The 17,907-nt window shown below is 33.3% G+C and overlaps 1 protein-coding gene across 7 annotated transcripts in view; it reads left to right on the forward strand.

The window, feature by feature from the left end:
• LOC148611270 (zinc finger E-box-binding homeobox protein zag-1-like) overlaps nt 1-12,505 on the forward strand; it is a 35,339-nt gene extending 22,834 nt beyond the window's left edge. For 6 of the 7 annotated variants that reach the window (XM_088591659.1, XM_088591662.1, XM_088591664.1 and 3 more), the window contains exons 3-6: nt 31-216; nt 1,729-4,061; nt 5,642-5,831; nt 6,680-12,505. In XM_088591659.1, the coding sequence (XP_088447785.1) occupies nt 31-216; nt 1,729-4,061; nt 5,642-5,831; nt 6,680-6,891 (2,921 nt within the window). In that variant the 3' untranslated portion in view covers nt 6,892-12,505. The remainder of the gene's footprint in view (nt 1-30; nt 217-1,728; nt 4,062-5,641; nt 5,832-6,679) is intronic. The other variant, XM_088591660.1, reaches the window with a different exon arrangement.
• Nucleotides 12,506-17,907: the final 5,402 nt, after the last annotated feature.

The following is a 17,907-nucleotide window of genomic DNA, read 5'->3' on the forward strand; positions in this document are numbered from 1 at the left end:
TATTGAGTAAACAATTATTGCATTTTTCAGTAACTTCAGTGACAGAGAAAGCACCTGAAACAGACAGCCAGACACCAGACATTCCCATGGCTGATCAGAGCTCTACAGAGATCCAGAAATATCTAAACCAGTCAGATACAGTGGTTATCTACCCTGAGCCTGTCAGTGATGGCGACGATGAAGACGAAGAAAAAACCAGTACATCACAAGATTTAGGTAGGTTGTCACTTTAAGAATCAGGCAAAGTTGGAAAAATCAGAAACACTGATGTCCAAACAACCCCACTGCTCTGACAATTTTCTTTAAGGATGCTATTTCTATTTAAATAGACCATTATTTGATCTCTGCATTGTTGGAATTTGCTCAGAAATTTTTCAATAGAATATTAGAAAAATGAGGCTTTTGACCGAGTTTTCTGCCCTTGAAATGCCAATTTTTAGTGCATTTCAATGCAATTATAACTTGTTACTAAAATGACATTGTAAGTTTTTTTCCCTTGATTCTGATGCTACAAAACTTCAAATTAACCTTTCAAAATGTTTTTTTTTCATACAGTGTTTCACCCACTGCCTGATTCTAACAGAGACTTACACTTCAGTGTTTTCACAAGAATTTTGGAAAGTAAATTGTAATGATAATAGTAGGGGAAAACTAGCAGTAATAAATGCATTGTTTTAAGAAGTGGTGGTCATATCTTATTGTAAATGATTTGCAGTTTTTACATTTGATGGATGTATCTTGAGTGGGTCAGCAACCTGGTATAAAATAAAGATGCAAGTAAAAAAGTATTTGAAACTGATTAAGTTATTTAAAGCTTTAATCTCATGGAAAAGAAATGAGGGTTAAAAGGAAGCATTTCCTCAGCTGAAGCCTTACTTCAACAAAAGCTGCACTGGACATTGCAGGCAACACTGCACTGGAAGTCTTAAACAGCTCAAAGAACACAAACAGGACTTAAAAACCTTGATTTAATGAAAACAGAAAACACAATACAATACAATACAAGGCAATAGTAAAGGAAATACAATAGAGGAAACTTAACAGGTTGTAGAAGGTCTGCTAATGAGGTCTTCTTGAGACAACTTTATATGTAGGTGCTGAGATAAACTTGTCCCTGAAATGTATTGTAAATCATGGAGCATAAATGTAGCTACACTGCCCAAAAATTGTAGCTGTAGGCTGCTATATTGAATTGAGGGGATTTGGGTCAATTTGTCAAATATTCATTCTTTCCAAATACACTTTTGTAGTGTTTTTTATTCAACTGTAACCCAAAGAAAAGAAAAAAACTGGGTTTAAGATGTATATTGCATTATTCCTTGTAGTAAACCACAAAAGTAAATTGAGTAAGTAAAAAATAACTAAACCATGAATATACATGTAGAAGTAAGTAAACCATGTATCATGAATATACATGTAGTGAATAAGTAAACAGTGAATATACATGAAGTAAGTAAGATGTAAACAATGACTCACATGTATTTAGTAAGAAATAAGTAAACTTTAAGAAATGAGAAATTGAAGAATGAAAGTTGATATTAGTCAGGGAGGAAAGCATGAGCTGTATTTACTTATTTTTCAGCTAGCAACAGTCTGATATAAGGTGAAGGCCTAAAATTAAGAATAGATAGATATGACCACCAAACATAACAATTAAAGGATAGGATTAAGAATTTAGCCACAGATATTGTCAACCTCCTATGGAATGCTTTGTTTTGATTTTTTCAGAAAATTGTTTCGGTATAGACGAAGATATTGTGATGAAATGTGCCCACTGTGACCTAACCTACACCAGATTCAACATACTACGTGACCATATGAGAGAAGTCCATCCTGACCTGCCAGTCAAATATCTCTGTCCAAAGTGTGATGAAGCATTCCTACTCAAGTCTCACCTAGACAAGCACATTGCCATGCATTCCCCAACATCACAGTCATGCACCATTTGCAATAAGACTTTCGCCAATGTTTATCGTCTCCAGCGCCACATGATCAGCCATGATGAGAGTACAGACCTAAGGAAGTTCAAATGTCCAACTTGTGGGAAAGCTTTCAAGTTTAAACACCATCTGAAGGAGCACATTCGTATCCACAGTGGAGAGAAACCATTCCAGTGTCCAAATTGTTCCAAAAGGTTCAGTCATTCCGGGTCATACAGCAGTCACATGACTTCCAAGAAGTGCTGGGTGATGAATCCTAATAAGCAGCCAGAGACCATTGCTACACCAAGCAGACCAGCCATCAGTACAGCTATGCACTCCTACCCACAAACACTGATGCATTTTGATCCAGTCAAAGCAGGTATACCAGCATACTACCCAGCTCCGGGAACCAGGTTCCTGCCCTTATACCCTGTTAGACATCCAGCAATGGGACCAGTCATGACATCATTACTTCCACAGACATTATCCATCCAACATTCCACAGCATCACCTGTCATTACATCATCTAAACAGATCTCACCAGATGTCAACTCTAACACTAAGGTTGTTTCCAGTGACAACAAGGTCATTACCAGCAATGTCCAGAAAATTGAACCAGAGTCTGAGAAGAAAGAAACCCCACTTAGTACTCAACCAAATCCTAAACCAGATGAAACTGTAACCTACAGGTGCAAATTCTGTAATGAGACTTTTAACAGTGCAGTTGACTGTCACCAGCATGAGAGGTATATCTGTAAGAAAGATGAGCCCATAACAAGCAGTAATGCCAGCAGTGATGAGAGTAAGACAGGTCAATCCATGTCATCTGATACCACCAGTAGTGAAGAGAAGTTGACAGAAACCATGGCATGCAGATTCTGTGATGAAGTTTTTAATAGTCCTGTCAGTCTCCATCAACATGAACGTTACATCTGTAAACTCAACAAAGACATTATCCCTCTCCGTAGTGATGGAAGTCCAAGACATTCTCCAGCAAGCATCATGTCTGACCAGAGCCATGTCCTGTCAGCCACTAGTGGTAGTCCAGAGACTGAGTCAGAAGATCAAGATGATAAAGATGACAATGCTCTCAATGACAGCAAGAAGTTTCGCATGAGGTCTCTGATTAGTGATGAACAACTTCATGTTCTGAAGTCGTACTACAGCATCAACCCTCGTCCAAGAAAATATGAGTTGATACGTATTGGTAATGAGATTGGTTTTCCTAAGAGAGTTGTCCAGGTCTGGTTCCAGAATATGAGAGCCAGAGATCGTCGTAGAGGTAAAGAGGTTCCATATTTTCCATCCATGGCCAGGTTCAAGCATGACAGCCCTTTGCATTCCATGCCAGACTCCAGATCATCTACTCCAGCCATTATCCAGGTTCCTACAGCAGCTCATGGAGGCAGCAAACGAATCAGCAATAGACTTCCAAGCACTGGTGAACAGCCCCTTGACCTGAGTACCAAGCCTGCTTCTTCACAGAACTCTGACACTGCAAAGTCTACAGAACAGTCTAAAGTCCTTAATCTGAGTGTCAAACCAGAACCTGAGCAGTCACCTAAACCAGATTCTGACAATGGCAAGAAAATTCCAGAGAAAGACTCCAGGTTTCAGAAGACTCCTTTCCACAACTTTGATGGCAAGCTCCAGAATAGTTCTATCTACAAGTATATGCAACAAGAAGGTCTGTTCCCAAGCTACTACATGGCAGATCCAGTTGTCTCATCATCACCAAGTATGATCCAGCAGATTTCAGCCCACAGCAGAGGTATCCCTACCTGTGGTCCACCAGCCATTACGTCATCTCCAATGTTTTACCACCATCCATTCAGCAGACCAGAACCCAACCAGATCACTATCTCTCTCCAGCAGAAGGTTCATCTAGCCATTAACAACATGTCCCGCAATGCTGCCAAACATGACGATGATGACAGCGACAGCAGTTGTAGCAGTGACAGTTACCATGACAACAGGTCAAGAAGTGTCCACTTTGATGCAGCTATGGAGCATGCTACCCACAACCTAGCCACCCTAGCTGAAGTGAGCCTAGCAGACCGTGCCAACCTGACTGTTGACGGGGAGATTAAGCTGAAACGTATGCGGAAGAAGTCGTGGCGACAGGTAGAGCGTGACTATGTCTGTATCCCATACTTTTTACCTATTTTAAATGTAGTGGCATAAAAGGCATGGCAAATGTTACCTTCGTTGATCCCGTGGCTAGTATATCTCAGTTTTATACTGCATGCTGCCAAAATCTGATCACTTGTGTGTGTGTGTGTGTTATCATTCAATCATTCATCAGTTTTACTAATAAAGTCAAGGGCATGAAATAACTCATCATACAATAGTTATAGAGCGCAAGTCTACTAATGAAAGGCATTTCTTAAAATTAGGAGTCTTTTTTGTATACACTGTTTTAAGTAATAACAGCTTCAAATATCATGGCAGGTAATTTTTTACAAAATTCATCATCATTGCACAGAATGCTTTCTGTTAATTGTTTCATTAATGTACAAACTTTGCAACATTGCATTATTCCAAATTGTTTTAGTAAAGCTGTATTTTTATTTACTGAAGAACAAGTTAAAGAATATTCATATAATAATTTTTTTTTTTTTTCGTTAAAGGATTAAAAGATCCTATTGAATGAATTAATGCATATTCCATTGAGTGACAAGTGTTGGATTTTGTTGGCATGTCAGCCCAGAGATGGATGCCATTGGCACATGTTGGTCAACATTGTCAAGTGTTTTATTATTTTATCAATCACAGAATCCTTATCATACCAAAATCAATTTTTTTGAGGTCCATGGCGTCAGTATTGATGGAGGTAGAAGGCTGAATTCAGTACTACTCATATATCTTATATAAATTTGTTTTGGTTGATAAAGTATGCATGATTAAAAGTTACATAAGCAACATATGTACACGATTCCGCTAACACATTTAATTTTTTTTCATTTACTTTTTAAGTTTTTGTGGATGTAACTTATTTGCAAAACAAATTTAGATAAAGTAAAAAATTGTTAACATCATGTTTCTGCAAAATTATGCTAGATGCTTGCTTATGTAACAATAAATGAGAAATTTAAATGAAATAGATGTTGAAAATTAAGGCAGTAAAGTGACGGTATAATGAAGCTTTGAATAGAAAATAATTCAATAGAAAATTCAATAATTCTCTATAGAATTTATACATGTACTTGAAACAATAGGAATTAAAATTTCCCATTTTATTTAAATACCGACATTTAAGTTGGTTTACAACTATTGTGGAGTAAATTTGGATGAGGCATTGACCTTTGAAATTACAATAGCTATAAAAAAGGGATTTCCTGACAGTGATTGTCGAGTATTTTCACGTTGATTTTAAATCACACCTGGTGGATGATTACCTTACACATCTAAATGCATAGAAAATCAAATTCCTATAACAATACAGAATCAACTTCATCTTCAGAATGATAGTATTGAATTAGCAAAGTTTCCAAAGTTAAGCATTTTGTAAGAGGACTCTCCTGAAATAGATAACAAGCAAGTTTTACATAAAAAAAATGAAGGACAGTTCTCATGCTGAATTTCTAATTTGAAAATTTAATGAACATAACTGAAATTACCGGTACCTAATTCCTTGTTATTTTTAGCACATTTGAGTAATCCATGCAAAACTGAAATTCAATAACTTTTGTAAGTAAATTTGTCTTTTCTTTCTACAGATGGAGTCAGAGGAGATCCAGTTAGACTTAGATGACGCACTTCTTGATGAGGACCATCCTTACCGTAAAAAGCGCCGCTCCTGGAAAGGCCACCGCATGGAGTCTGATGATGGGTTATATAGTTGTGACCAATGCAAAAAGATGTTCAGCAAGCAGAGTTCCTTAGCCCGCCATAAATATGAGCATTCAGGTAAGTCTTAATTAATAAAAATATTTCAGTCTGACTTTATTAATAAATGACTGTAATGTTTTTTTTCTGTTTGTGCGGAAATAGAATTAATCATGTGGTACACACTTTATAATCTTTGACTGAGGGGATCTTTAACGTTCTTGTCTACCCTGTCGGGTCTCACACTGATGGCTGAAAAGATCATCCTTAACTGACTGAGGGGATTTTAACATCCTTGTCTACCCTGTCTAGTCTCACACTGATGGCTGAAAAGATAATACTTGTAAAAAAAATTATTTTATGTACAAAGGAATTCGTGACAATTATAAGAAACAAAATTGTCTTACTCAAACACTTTTTCTCAAAGGAACTAAATAGTTCATGATAAATTAAGTCCATTTTAAGGTCCCATGACATACTCTTCAGTTAGGTAAAGCTAAACGTAGTTGTTTGGCAAGTTTTTCCAACTGAGTTCATTTTGACATTATGTGACACCTATGATGCTTAACCATGGCAACTTAACCAATGGAGCTTACAGCCTCGTGTTTCATTGGACAAAAGTGGTAGTAAAGGTGAAGTTCAAGGCTCCATGAGGGTTATTTGTGTCTGGATTATGAATTACCTTTTATATATTTAATATTAGGAAATAGGTGACTTCTTGAATAATTGAAATATGAAACATAGCACAGTGATCACACAATTCACCAAATAAAATCTTGATCAGATTCTGAATTAACTAAACAAGAAAATGTGTTCGCCATCTTTTTAGTTAGTTTCATGAATTGAATGTGAAGGTAATGTATACATGGTAAGGGAGATAACTCTAACCAGTTTTACTTGTAATTTTAATATTTCTCTGGTATTTTTAGGTGCCAGACCATTCAACTGTGAGATATGCCACAAAGCCTTCAAGCACAAGCACCACCTGACAGAGCACAGACGTCTACACAGTGGGGAGAAGCCATTCCAGTGTAAGAAGTGTGGCAAGAGGTTCAGCCACTCTGGTTCCTACAGTCAGCACATGAATCATCGCTACAAGTACTGCAAACCATCCAGAGAGGAATTTAACTGTACCATCTGATCAACCTTTGACTGGTCAAATATCAGCTGATGGACATTTTCTGTTTAATTTGAAATAGACAAAAAATAACTCTTACTCATAGAATACATGCTGTATAGTTGAGGTGTTAATTTTCTGATTAACTTTTCTTTATTTGAAGAGTCATCTTCTCTTGTTCACCGGGCAACTACTGTTGTTAGACAATGTAGGTCCCAATGCGTTGACAAAAAATGACAAAATATACTAAGTGCAATAATGTAGAGTTTATTGTTATATATTAGATGAATGTTGTTACTTGGTCTTGATGTCTTTTAAGTTTTATAAAGACTCAGTCATTTATGCTCTAGTCTGGTCAAGCTGTATTCATATTTTGTTGGACCATTTTTCAATACTATTATAGTATTGAAGTTTACTTCATACATTTTTGTATATTTCCAAAACTAAACATTTAAAGTTAATAATTCACTTGTTCCACAGCTCAATCAAATATTTTGTTCCCACCGTTAAGTTTCATTTTCTTGTTAATTCCAAATGCCACTTGTTAATGAATTCAAAACTTGTTAAAACAAAAATCCATTCCAGGTTTGCCTTCACTTGTCTCATCAATTTATAATCAAAAAGTTTTGTTTTTAAGAAGGAATAATCTTGTATATTTTGAACTTATGGAAGTTGTAAATATTATATTTATAAATCTTCATAATCCATGACAATATATGGGGACCATACTCATTAATTTTTGTGTATTGTAAATATTTTGCATGAAATGGTATTATTGTTTTTTTTTGTTTGTTTTTTTTTTGGCATGTCGTTGCCAGTCAGATCACCTGAGAAAGAATACTCAAATGAAATAAATGTAATCTGATTATTGATTGTATATATAAACCGTATAGACTGAGTTCGCTTGCCAAGGTGTGTGGCTAATTATTTTCTGTATTAAGTGCTGAAAACTGTACATACATCTTTATTTATTTCTTTGCCTGTTGAGACTGTCTCAAACAATGTATTTAAAGAGGTATGATAGATTTTTTATGTTCCATTTTTCCTCATTAGATATTTCAAAACATTTTCTTAAAGAATCATTTCCAAGCAATTGTTTATTTCAGCATGACAACCTCTATTTAGAATTATATTGTAATGCACCAATTCAGTATTTCACAAGAAAATGAAACTCATATAGTGCCAATTAACTATTTTGAATTAGGTCTCTACTCAGCTTGCAATCAGTTTTAAGATTCAATCACAATTTGCTTACAGTTGCATTTTAAGTTTGCATAATAATTTTTTGCTGGTATTTTTTTTTTCTGTTATTGGGCATCCATTTGCAACCAAAGTACCTCTTAACTTAGTGTTGCTGTAATGTTTAATTTTCATTTTTGATGTGCCAAAATCTTACTACAAAGCTTTATATATTAGTATTGACAAGCTGACTCAATACTCAGTCTACTGCCATTATTGTTTGAAGGTTTGGTTAAACAAGGTACTGTTTTGTTTAATGTGTGTTTAATGTTTAAACTTTGTTTTTTAACAGTTATTTTGTCACCAAAACAGAAGTCTTTAACATGGCTGTAAAGCATTAGCTCCCTGTAGCTGACGATTATATTATGTTTACTTGTTAACCATTAACTACTGCATACAGGTCAATTAATACGAATTTATTTTTCATAGCTGTTAAAAAAACTACGAATCTCCAACAAATTTCTGTATCCTCCTTATAGACTTGTTAAGTGGTGCTTTACCTTTGTGTTAAAGCTCTTTTTAAGGTGACAAAACTGTTTGATGTTCCTCTTGTGCCAAAACTGAATCTTTCAGGGTTTATCCCAGATGAACAGTAGTGAATTCTGGTGTGCCAAAATCTGGTCAATGTCTGTAATGTTTTAACTATTATTTTGACAGAGAGTTTTCCATCACTTCATGGCTAAGTTCAATTGCCCATGCCTTCTTTTTGACACTGCCTGAAAAAGCAGTAACATACAGTTTCAATTCATGTTATCCACACAAAGGTGATTTGTAATACAATTACTTGTTATGCAGTATATTGTTGTTTTCAATTATTTTATAGTGCTTTACTAGTCAAAGCTTTAAGAGCAAAGGTCAAATTGTGCAATTTATATACCAGTAATGTAGGTGTATTTTTGTTTGTATGGGTGATAGTCAGAATTTGTGGGATATGTTTTATGTATGTTTGATTGATAGGATGGTTGCAAATAGAATTATATATTTCTGCATCTGTCCTTGATGGTATCCAGTATTTTTAGTTTTGAATGATGACTAATTTGTTTTGAGTGTTAGGTACCAGTGTGCATGGTTGTTATGGTAACTCTAGCTTCTTTGGTAAATAATTACTAGGTATCTGAATGTTTGTTTCTGTGGTGAATATGGTTGCTAGGTTACTATGAGTGTTTGTTTCTATGCTGAATGGGTGCTATGTAATGGATTTTTGTTTCTTAGGTAAATGGTTGCTAGGTAACTGTGTTGCCATGGTGTCCTGACATCTTACCAGAATCAGTATTAATGAATTCAATGTCTTCCTGTTAAATGATGTTGTGTGTCCTTGTCTTGAAGCTTAAAGTCATTTCTGTAAATTGGTTGATTATAAATATTTTGTGTTGGGTAGCTCATGAAACGTGCATGATATTGATATATCCTTAAAGCAGGAATTTCAATCTGTAATGTTGTAGTTGGTTAAAGCATTATATTATACATGTATTTCAAAAATTTTTACTATAGTTCGTTGATATTTAGTATCTATTGTTAATGGAAATCCACGAAACTTCAGAAAAACTTAATATGACATGTTACAATTTAAGCCTTTCAGATCCTGAAGGTTTTGAAAGTATTTTGGAAAACAATTTAGTTAGAACCCACACTAGATTTAGGTTTTCTGGTTTTTTGCCTGTTAAGTTTTTGTTATGATTGTTTAAACCAGTTTTAATGTTGCCACTAACTAATTCTTCCATGAAGTACTCTTATTATTGACTGTGCCAAATACTTTTGTTATATTGTGCCAATCTATATCCTGATAATCTTCTCAGTATTTACTAATGGTTTTGGTTTTGTTAAGAATACTCGTACACTTGACTGTGCCAATTGTTGAAGATCAAATTTATAATTATAATGTGGTATTAGTCACTTTTCAGTTAATACTTCATCTCACCTATCCTCCAGTTAAGTCAAATGTTAAATTTGTGCCAAATGTTTGACTCTTGTGCCAACCATCTTGTAGAAATTTTTATAACCTTTTCAGTATTAATATTTTTGTTGTTTCCTTTTATCCTCTAAATTGTGCAAATATAACATGGTTCATCCTAAACTAATATTGCTGTAGACTTGTCCAGTAAACTGTTGAAGTTGTGCCAATTTGATTATTTCTGTAGTCTTCCATTTTTCTCAAACTTACAGTATTATTTTCTCCCCTCTTATACCATTTCAGTATTATTTTTTCTGAAATTATTGGTCCTGATATAAGTGTTTTTTGTAGTACATGTGTTTTTCAGTGTTTGTTATTAATCCTTGTACCTTGTTAAACCAAACCTTCAACTTGTATCTCATATGTAACATTATATTGTGTTCAACATATTTTTGTGTGAGGATATAAAATCAAAGCTTTTTTTAAGGCTTAAGTAAGGGAGGTAACTCTCTATAAAGAGAGACAACTCTGCATGGAGGATAATAAATCTCTAGTCATGTAAATATATACGATGTTGTTGGCTTTTGGTGTTAAGTATCACATTTATCTGCTTAATGGAATTGCAAATTTGCGATGTCTCGTTCCACTTTAATTAGTACAATTTTCCCATTTTAGATTAAATATCATACAGGTTTTAATGACATGTTCCTGTTTTAAAGTTTCATTCTCATATTAATGTATAATAATATCAGAGTTTTGATTTTATCAGTTGTTTTATTTCTGTCCGTGAGGGTACTACTCACAAGCTCTCATGTAATGAATAAATAAGTCCCATTTTTATCTGTTTTACTGTGTTTTTATCCAGGCATGATATTGTTTGTTAATTTATCTTTTCATCACTATTTATTTGTGCCATTTCTTTGTTAGTGAAACCATTTTATCATAGTAGTCAAAATTTTCTCATCAGAAACTCATTTTAATATTATACAAAATAGTATTACATACAGTATTTAACATCATTTCTCTTCATATCCATCCATTTTTTGGTATGTACTTATTGATGGCATGATATTTTTTTTGTTTTTTCATTTGATTGGTTTTTTTTATGTTTTTTTTTTCTGTCTTTGTTCACTTGTTACATCAGTTAAAAGTCCCTCTTCTTATGAACTGCTGAACAGACATTCCATACAATGTCACAATGTTATAACAATGTCACAATGTTGTACAGTTTGTGTTAGCTAGTCCCAATCTTTGTTACTGCAATAAGCTATGCTTTTCTTGCCATTATACATAGTATAAATGAGAGTAATTTATATTGTATTACTCATGTGTCTTGTGTCATTATATAACTATTTATAGAAATTCCAGTCATTGATAGACCAAGTTATATCATCAGAAATCAATGAAAATCTCATAATTAAATTTTAATCCTGTCATTTTTAATCCATTTCTCAATTGTCTGTTCCATGCTTGTTCTTATCTTTGGTAAAAATTCTTCGATTCAAGTCTTTGTATAGATTTTTTGATAAAAGTGCAATAAACTTTAGTTAAAAACACTGAAAACTTATTTTTAAGATGTTTTAAAATATGATCTAAAAGTTTCTCAAGTATTGAAATTTCAGAACTGTAATTAAATTTTCCTCATTTTTTGAGTGTACATCATATTGTATTTTCCTATCAACCATGCCATATAATTTCAAATCTAATATATTCATGTAAATTGTTGGATTTTAAAAACCTTAATGTTATATATTTATATATATTGTAAGTTCAAGTTACAAGTTACCAGTAAAACTTCAAATGATACATGTACATGTATCTGGTGTCCCCAGTGCTTAATGCAATTTTAAACTGTCCAGTAATACATTTCTTAATAAGTGTGATTAGAATAGCTTTCAAACTTTGATCAGAACCCCAATTTATGAAGTCTACCAGCAAATTTATAAACATAAGCATGTTTGATTACACTGTATTAGCTTTACTCAAAGAAAGACAAGACATTTTAAGCTTTTTATATTAGTACATTTCTACACTGGTACTAATGCAAAGAGGACATCAGTTACATTATTTAGGATCATTATTTTATTGTCTAACTCTGTAGTAAAAGTTGCTACAAAATCCATTTGAATTTGTCAGTCTTAAAATGAAACAATAACTTGAAAATATTTAGAATGATCATTTTCTAGTCATTGATGGGAAATTGCAATTGCTTTTATTAAAATACATGTACTAGTCTGTTACAATGCTATAATGTTTAAATATCTATAATTTGCATGAGTACTATTCAAAACTTTTGGACAGATTTTTATAAATTTTAAACACAGATTTATACTACATGTACTTGTCAATACTTTGTGAAAGATGATGAAGATAAAATATGACTTCTTAATAAAATGGCAATCTATGCTCTTGCAAATTATAGATTAGTTTAGACAGAGCATTGATGTTTTTTTCTCTCAAAAATAATATTGTAACATTTTAATTTCAATAAATATGTAGAATGAGAAATCTGTAGTTTTTTTGTTTTTTTTTGTGGGGGGGGCAAGGATTTTTGGGGGGTCAAGGAGTCTACGTGATAGTTTCTCGTGCATTATGAAACATTTGAGAAAAGTAAAATAAAGTAAAAAATCCTATATACTGGTATAAGGTAAGATCAAGGATTTTGTCAAATGAGAGGATTAATATTTAAAAGCAGCCTTCCATAGTTCCCTAGGCATGATACACCATTTTTTTGAATTTTACTTTAATTGACAAACAATATATCATATCCCAGCAGCAAATCCTATAACCACTTTTGGTCAAATATAATATGTTAACAGCATACAGCAAGATCATCATTGTCTTGACCTGAGTATGGTATTGTTGACTCAGCTTTTAGCTTGACAAGGAATAAAAAATGTGTTGCCAGAATATGTGCCTGAAAAACACCAAGATTAAGAATATTGGACCAAACCTGAGAAAACACCGACAAAGAATATGGAACCAAATTAGGCAAAATATCAAGTCAAACCACTTCCAAAAAATCTTCAAAAAATAACAAAATATTTGATCAAATCAAATTAAGTAACATTTCTAACTACCCATCAAATGTCAAGTTAACATCTCCAACCACTTTGACAATAAGACGAGACACTTAAAAGAATGGGAAAGACAGGCAGACTAACAAAGTCTCGAACTAGACACACTACTGAAAAAAAATGAAAAAATTATACCCTCCGAGGCACGGTCTGGTCCCTCTATAATACTGAAAATAAAAAAGTAGTACTTTTAACAAGACCGGCTTTCTAGATAGGACATATAATGGTATATTGTTTGTGTTTGTTAACTTTGGTTTATTTAAGATAACTTTAGTAAAACTTATTAGATTTTTTGGAATTTTTTTATATATTGTTCCTAAGGACATGGCAGAGGGCCTTATAGTTTTTGAAGGCTTTTGCCCCATCCCTTTTGGAAATGAGGGGCTAGAAGAGGAAAATGGGTGTTATCATTCGAATTGATAGGAAAAGTTAATTGTTGTTCCAATTCTTATGGTTCAAATTTCAATCTGTTCCTTTGGAAATTCTTTATTATTATTATTTGTATTATTTGTTTCAGTGTAGGCTTATCTTAAATTGTTATATGGTAAAAGGGGTACAAATTCGGGTCATGCCAAAAAAAAAAATTTTTGGTCCGTTTTTAATTTTTTGTATGTGATTCTTTATGGAAATAGCTGCCTGCGTTTTTCAATCAGATTTCAGATATCTTTTACTGTTTGGAGCTATAAGGGATTAAAGGGGTAATACCCCCAAAAATCAACTTTAAAAAAATGGTCCGAATATTATTAATTGAATTTCAAATTTTGTGTTATACTATGTTGTGTCCATAATGAACTGCAAGTCCCTATGCTTAAGTGTGTCAAAAAACGAATATTGTGTCCAACACTAGCCCAAATTGCTGCTGTGGTATCATGCTGCGCTTAGCGTAGCTCTTTATTCTTATAATCAACGGATGGTCTTCAGCATATAATTAATATAATTATTGATTTGTTCTGACATTTGGCGTTAGGGTCGAGAGTTACAGCGTGTTAATTAAAACCGAACTAAGCGCACTTCGTCTCGCCTCCCACTTCAGATCACCCCTCCGATCTTCTACTTCAGATTACCACTCCGCTCCTGTAGTCGCAAACTTTAAACATGGTACGGTGTAGCGAAAACATCAATTGAAAGCCAATGAAACAATAATGACAAGTCATGACCGCAACGTCCTTAACATACGAGTTAAACCGGGTTTCTTTTTTCATACTGTTTAACTCGTGTCATTTTGCAGCTGTCGCTAGGGAATTTATCATATACATCCGGTATTCACTCTATTGAACATACGTTTTCATAATCTTTTTTCTTTGATATATGTATGTACAAGTTTTAAGATTGTTAGACAATCAAAATGGTAATGTAGTTTTTTTAAACAAGAATATGTGATTATCACATTGGGTCTGCATTCTCCGTTTTCCTGAAAAACACATTAATTTTAGTAAAAAAAGGAAAAGAAAACGTGCAATTCGTGCATGAAACGCCCGTCCCGTTGATGGAAGAAAATAAAAATTTTATATCACATATCATATGTTATGCTAAGGATTTTTGTACTGCGTTAGACTTCTCACAAATGGGAGGCTGGAACAAATCGAATTTATAAAAAAGTTATTAACCTTGAGTACATCATTCCAAACAGTCATATAAAGTATGAAATTGAACGAGAGACTCTCAAGTTACAGTGCAACATGTGAAAAAAAAACATAAAAATATATGGAAGTCAATTACTTCAAAAACAATAATAGGAGTTTCGTCAAAATGTATACATGCCTTCAAACAATTGTACTACAAGTAAAGATTAGTATTTCACAAGTCCTTCTGGCATCAATTGGAATCTTTTTTTAAAAAGCATCAAAGAAAATGTATACATCCAGTGTTTGACAGACAATGAAGCGTGCTAGCTCAGGACCAGTATCTATTAACAGACAAGAACAAATCATAAATTGTTAAAAAAAAAAAAAAGGGAAATCAGAAAAATACGTCCAGGCACCAGATGAATAACACGAAATTATACCTGGAATTGAATCGTTGTATAAGGAAGAATATTAGGCAATATAACGAGATAGGAACAATGCGGAATACTCCGGGAGGACTTTAAAAACATAAGGAGTTTGTTAGTGACAAAAACTCTCATTGCGCAGAAGATGCAGTATATTATCTTCCTCTTTTAAAGCACCGGCTCATTAATAGGTGGGTCTAAAGAGGCCCGGTTTGTCCGTCGCCCTCTCCTACATGGAAGTTAAAAAAATTAAAAAAAATTTTTTTTTTAAATTTAGTTTAATAAACAATCAAGCAAAATTGTGTTATAAACACAAGTAAAGATAATGAATACTTTGCCAAATATTTCTCTAGGAAAAATTAAGGGGCCCAGGTTAGGCCATCTTTTGTAAATCTCTGGATACGCCCCTGTCAGTGGCATAGTAAGAGACAATTCAGGTGGGGAGAATTGCAGCATTTTTGTTCCCTAAGATAAGGTTCCTTGGGTTTTTTTGTACTTCTCCAGCATTCGAGACCGTGATACAAAGTGCGAAACTGAATATTGATGTTATAGACAAACTCGTAACTCCAGACGGCAGAAGCTGAAGAAATATGCGAATATATATTCTTTCCAAATATCAGATTGCACGCAAGACAATATCAAGAAACGAATCAACACTCCCGTGAGACTGTCAAGTAAGAGAGCTGATCGTAAACAGGTATGTAAAGGATGTCAACAATTGCAGCTTGATCGTGAACGGGGGATGTTAAGGATGGTGATCATCAGTTTTGTTACTTTTTCAACAATTTCTTGAAAACTGCAATTTTTACATCAATTTTATATTACTTTTACGGAAGTTACAAAATAAGTCACTAGCCTGGCAGTGTGACGGGGTGACCAAAAGACAATAGAGATTTGAACAACCTATATATTCGATTCAGTTTCACATTTTAGGGTGGCGCGTACGCCTGGTACACCTTTCCTTAAATGCGCCTGATAAAGTGCAGTAAAAAGGTATTCATCTTGCGTGCCCAAATTGTGGTCGAATAGTCAGCTGATTGACGCCATGGTGGTCAAATTCTGGTAAAAAAAATCGCGTACATATAATCTTAGCCCATGCAAAATACGTATACAGATTTGGAGCGACCATAACCTTATTTCGGCTTGTTTGTTTTTTTCGTTATCAATGACGGATCCAAAGTTTTAGGTAAGGGGCGCATAAAAAAAATTCTTGACTAGATCACTGTTAGGGGGTTTGGGGTTTGCCCCCAAGAAAATTTTGAAATATTAAACCTCAAATCCTACATTCTGAAGGTATCTTGGACAATTTTTAAAAATTACAATTTTCTAAGAGGGGCCCATTGGATCCGGCACTGATTATTATCACCAGGGAGTGTGCATTAGAATATAAAGTCCCTGTTATCATTCCGAAACAATAAAATCGCATCAATAAAATTACAAATGATGAAATATTTTAAGAATTTTAATGAATTAGGTAATGTACAATATGGAATTAACATAGACGTAAATGTACAATGCCTCATGGAGTATATATCACTTGTAATAATCTGTATAGAAAACTGGCGATGCTATTAGGTTGCTATTTAGCATTTTTCTCAAATTTCTCTGTTGAAAATAGGGTAACTTTGCTAAGGGTGTTTGGAAAAATCACTGGATGGATTTGATGAGTGATATCCCAAATTAAAGATAAAAGATTGGATGGAAAATGGGAATATATATTTTTTATTTATTTAAAATAAGAGGGGTGTATATATTTTCCATTTCAAAATTAGGTCTTTTTAAACAAAATTAAATAAAACAAAATATTTTTTTAAGGTTTATAAAGTAAAATTTGTCATTGAATGTTTATTAAAAATATTATATTCATCAAAATAAAATATATAAAAAACGAAAGAACAAAATCTGCTGAATAGCAGTGGCTATTTTCAATAAGTGTGTTTTGAAAAACAATAAAATGATGAATAAATAATGTACCCATGTCTTGAGAAAGAAATATCTAAATTTTCATTTATCTAAATTATACCCCAGTAAACTGTTAATTATTGTGTTTTTGTTTGTCTAACCATATGAATTTACTATCTATTAAGAGTTTAAAGAAACTTCTTTATATATATATTTTATATATATGATTTTTATTACATAATAATGCGTTTGAACTACTCAATTAACAGTCAGAAGTTGACCAATTTCATTGATTTTCCCTGTGGCAACTACTGAATAATAAGTAATTATTGATTTTTACAGGTAAATTGTTACATTTTAGTTATATTTTAGTGTTTTGAGAACACAACCTTCCTCAGTATTTTCATCATAACCATAGACCTGTAATTATAGGTACTTATACATAACTTTGTCATTATCAATTTGTCAATTTAAATTTATAACTTACATAATTAAAATCCTGCATAATTTCTCTTCCCCAAGTATGCATATATCAAATGTACATCTTATAGGCTCTATGTTTAACCAGTATATAGACCGTGAAGGCACAGTTTTTTCTACACATATACAGACTTTGTTAAGAGTTACCAGTCCCTGTAATATAACAGTATGTATATACAGTCCCTGAATGTGTATTATTTGGTATTAGTATACAATGGTAAAAAGATTAATCGAGTGGAAAGTGACAATAATTAAAAAAAAAAAAGGTTATTAAGAACCCGACGTCATAGTAGTGTTTTCGTAAGTACCCGCGCTATGCTAGGTGCTTTCTTCTACGTCCGTGTTTGGTACAGGAGCTTTCTTTTAGGTCCGCACAGGACTTCTTAACTTTGAGTTCTTCAGTACTTTTATTTTATCGCAATCATAATTACATCTTCTCAGGGTTTTTCCCATGTTTGTCA

This window comes from Perna viridis, chromosome 7, assembly GCF_037379345.1.
Source record: "Perna viridis isolate PV_CMFRI_1.1 ecotype Kerala chromosome 7, ASM3737934v1, whole genome shotgun sequence".
Taxonomy (NCBI): Eukaryota; Metazoa; Mollusca; class Bivalvia; order Mytilida; family Mytilidae; genus Perna; species Perna viridis.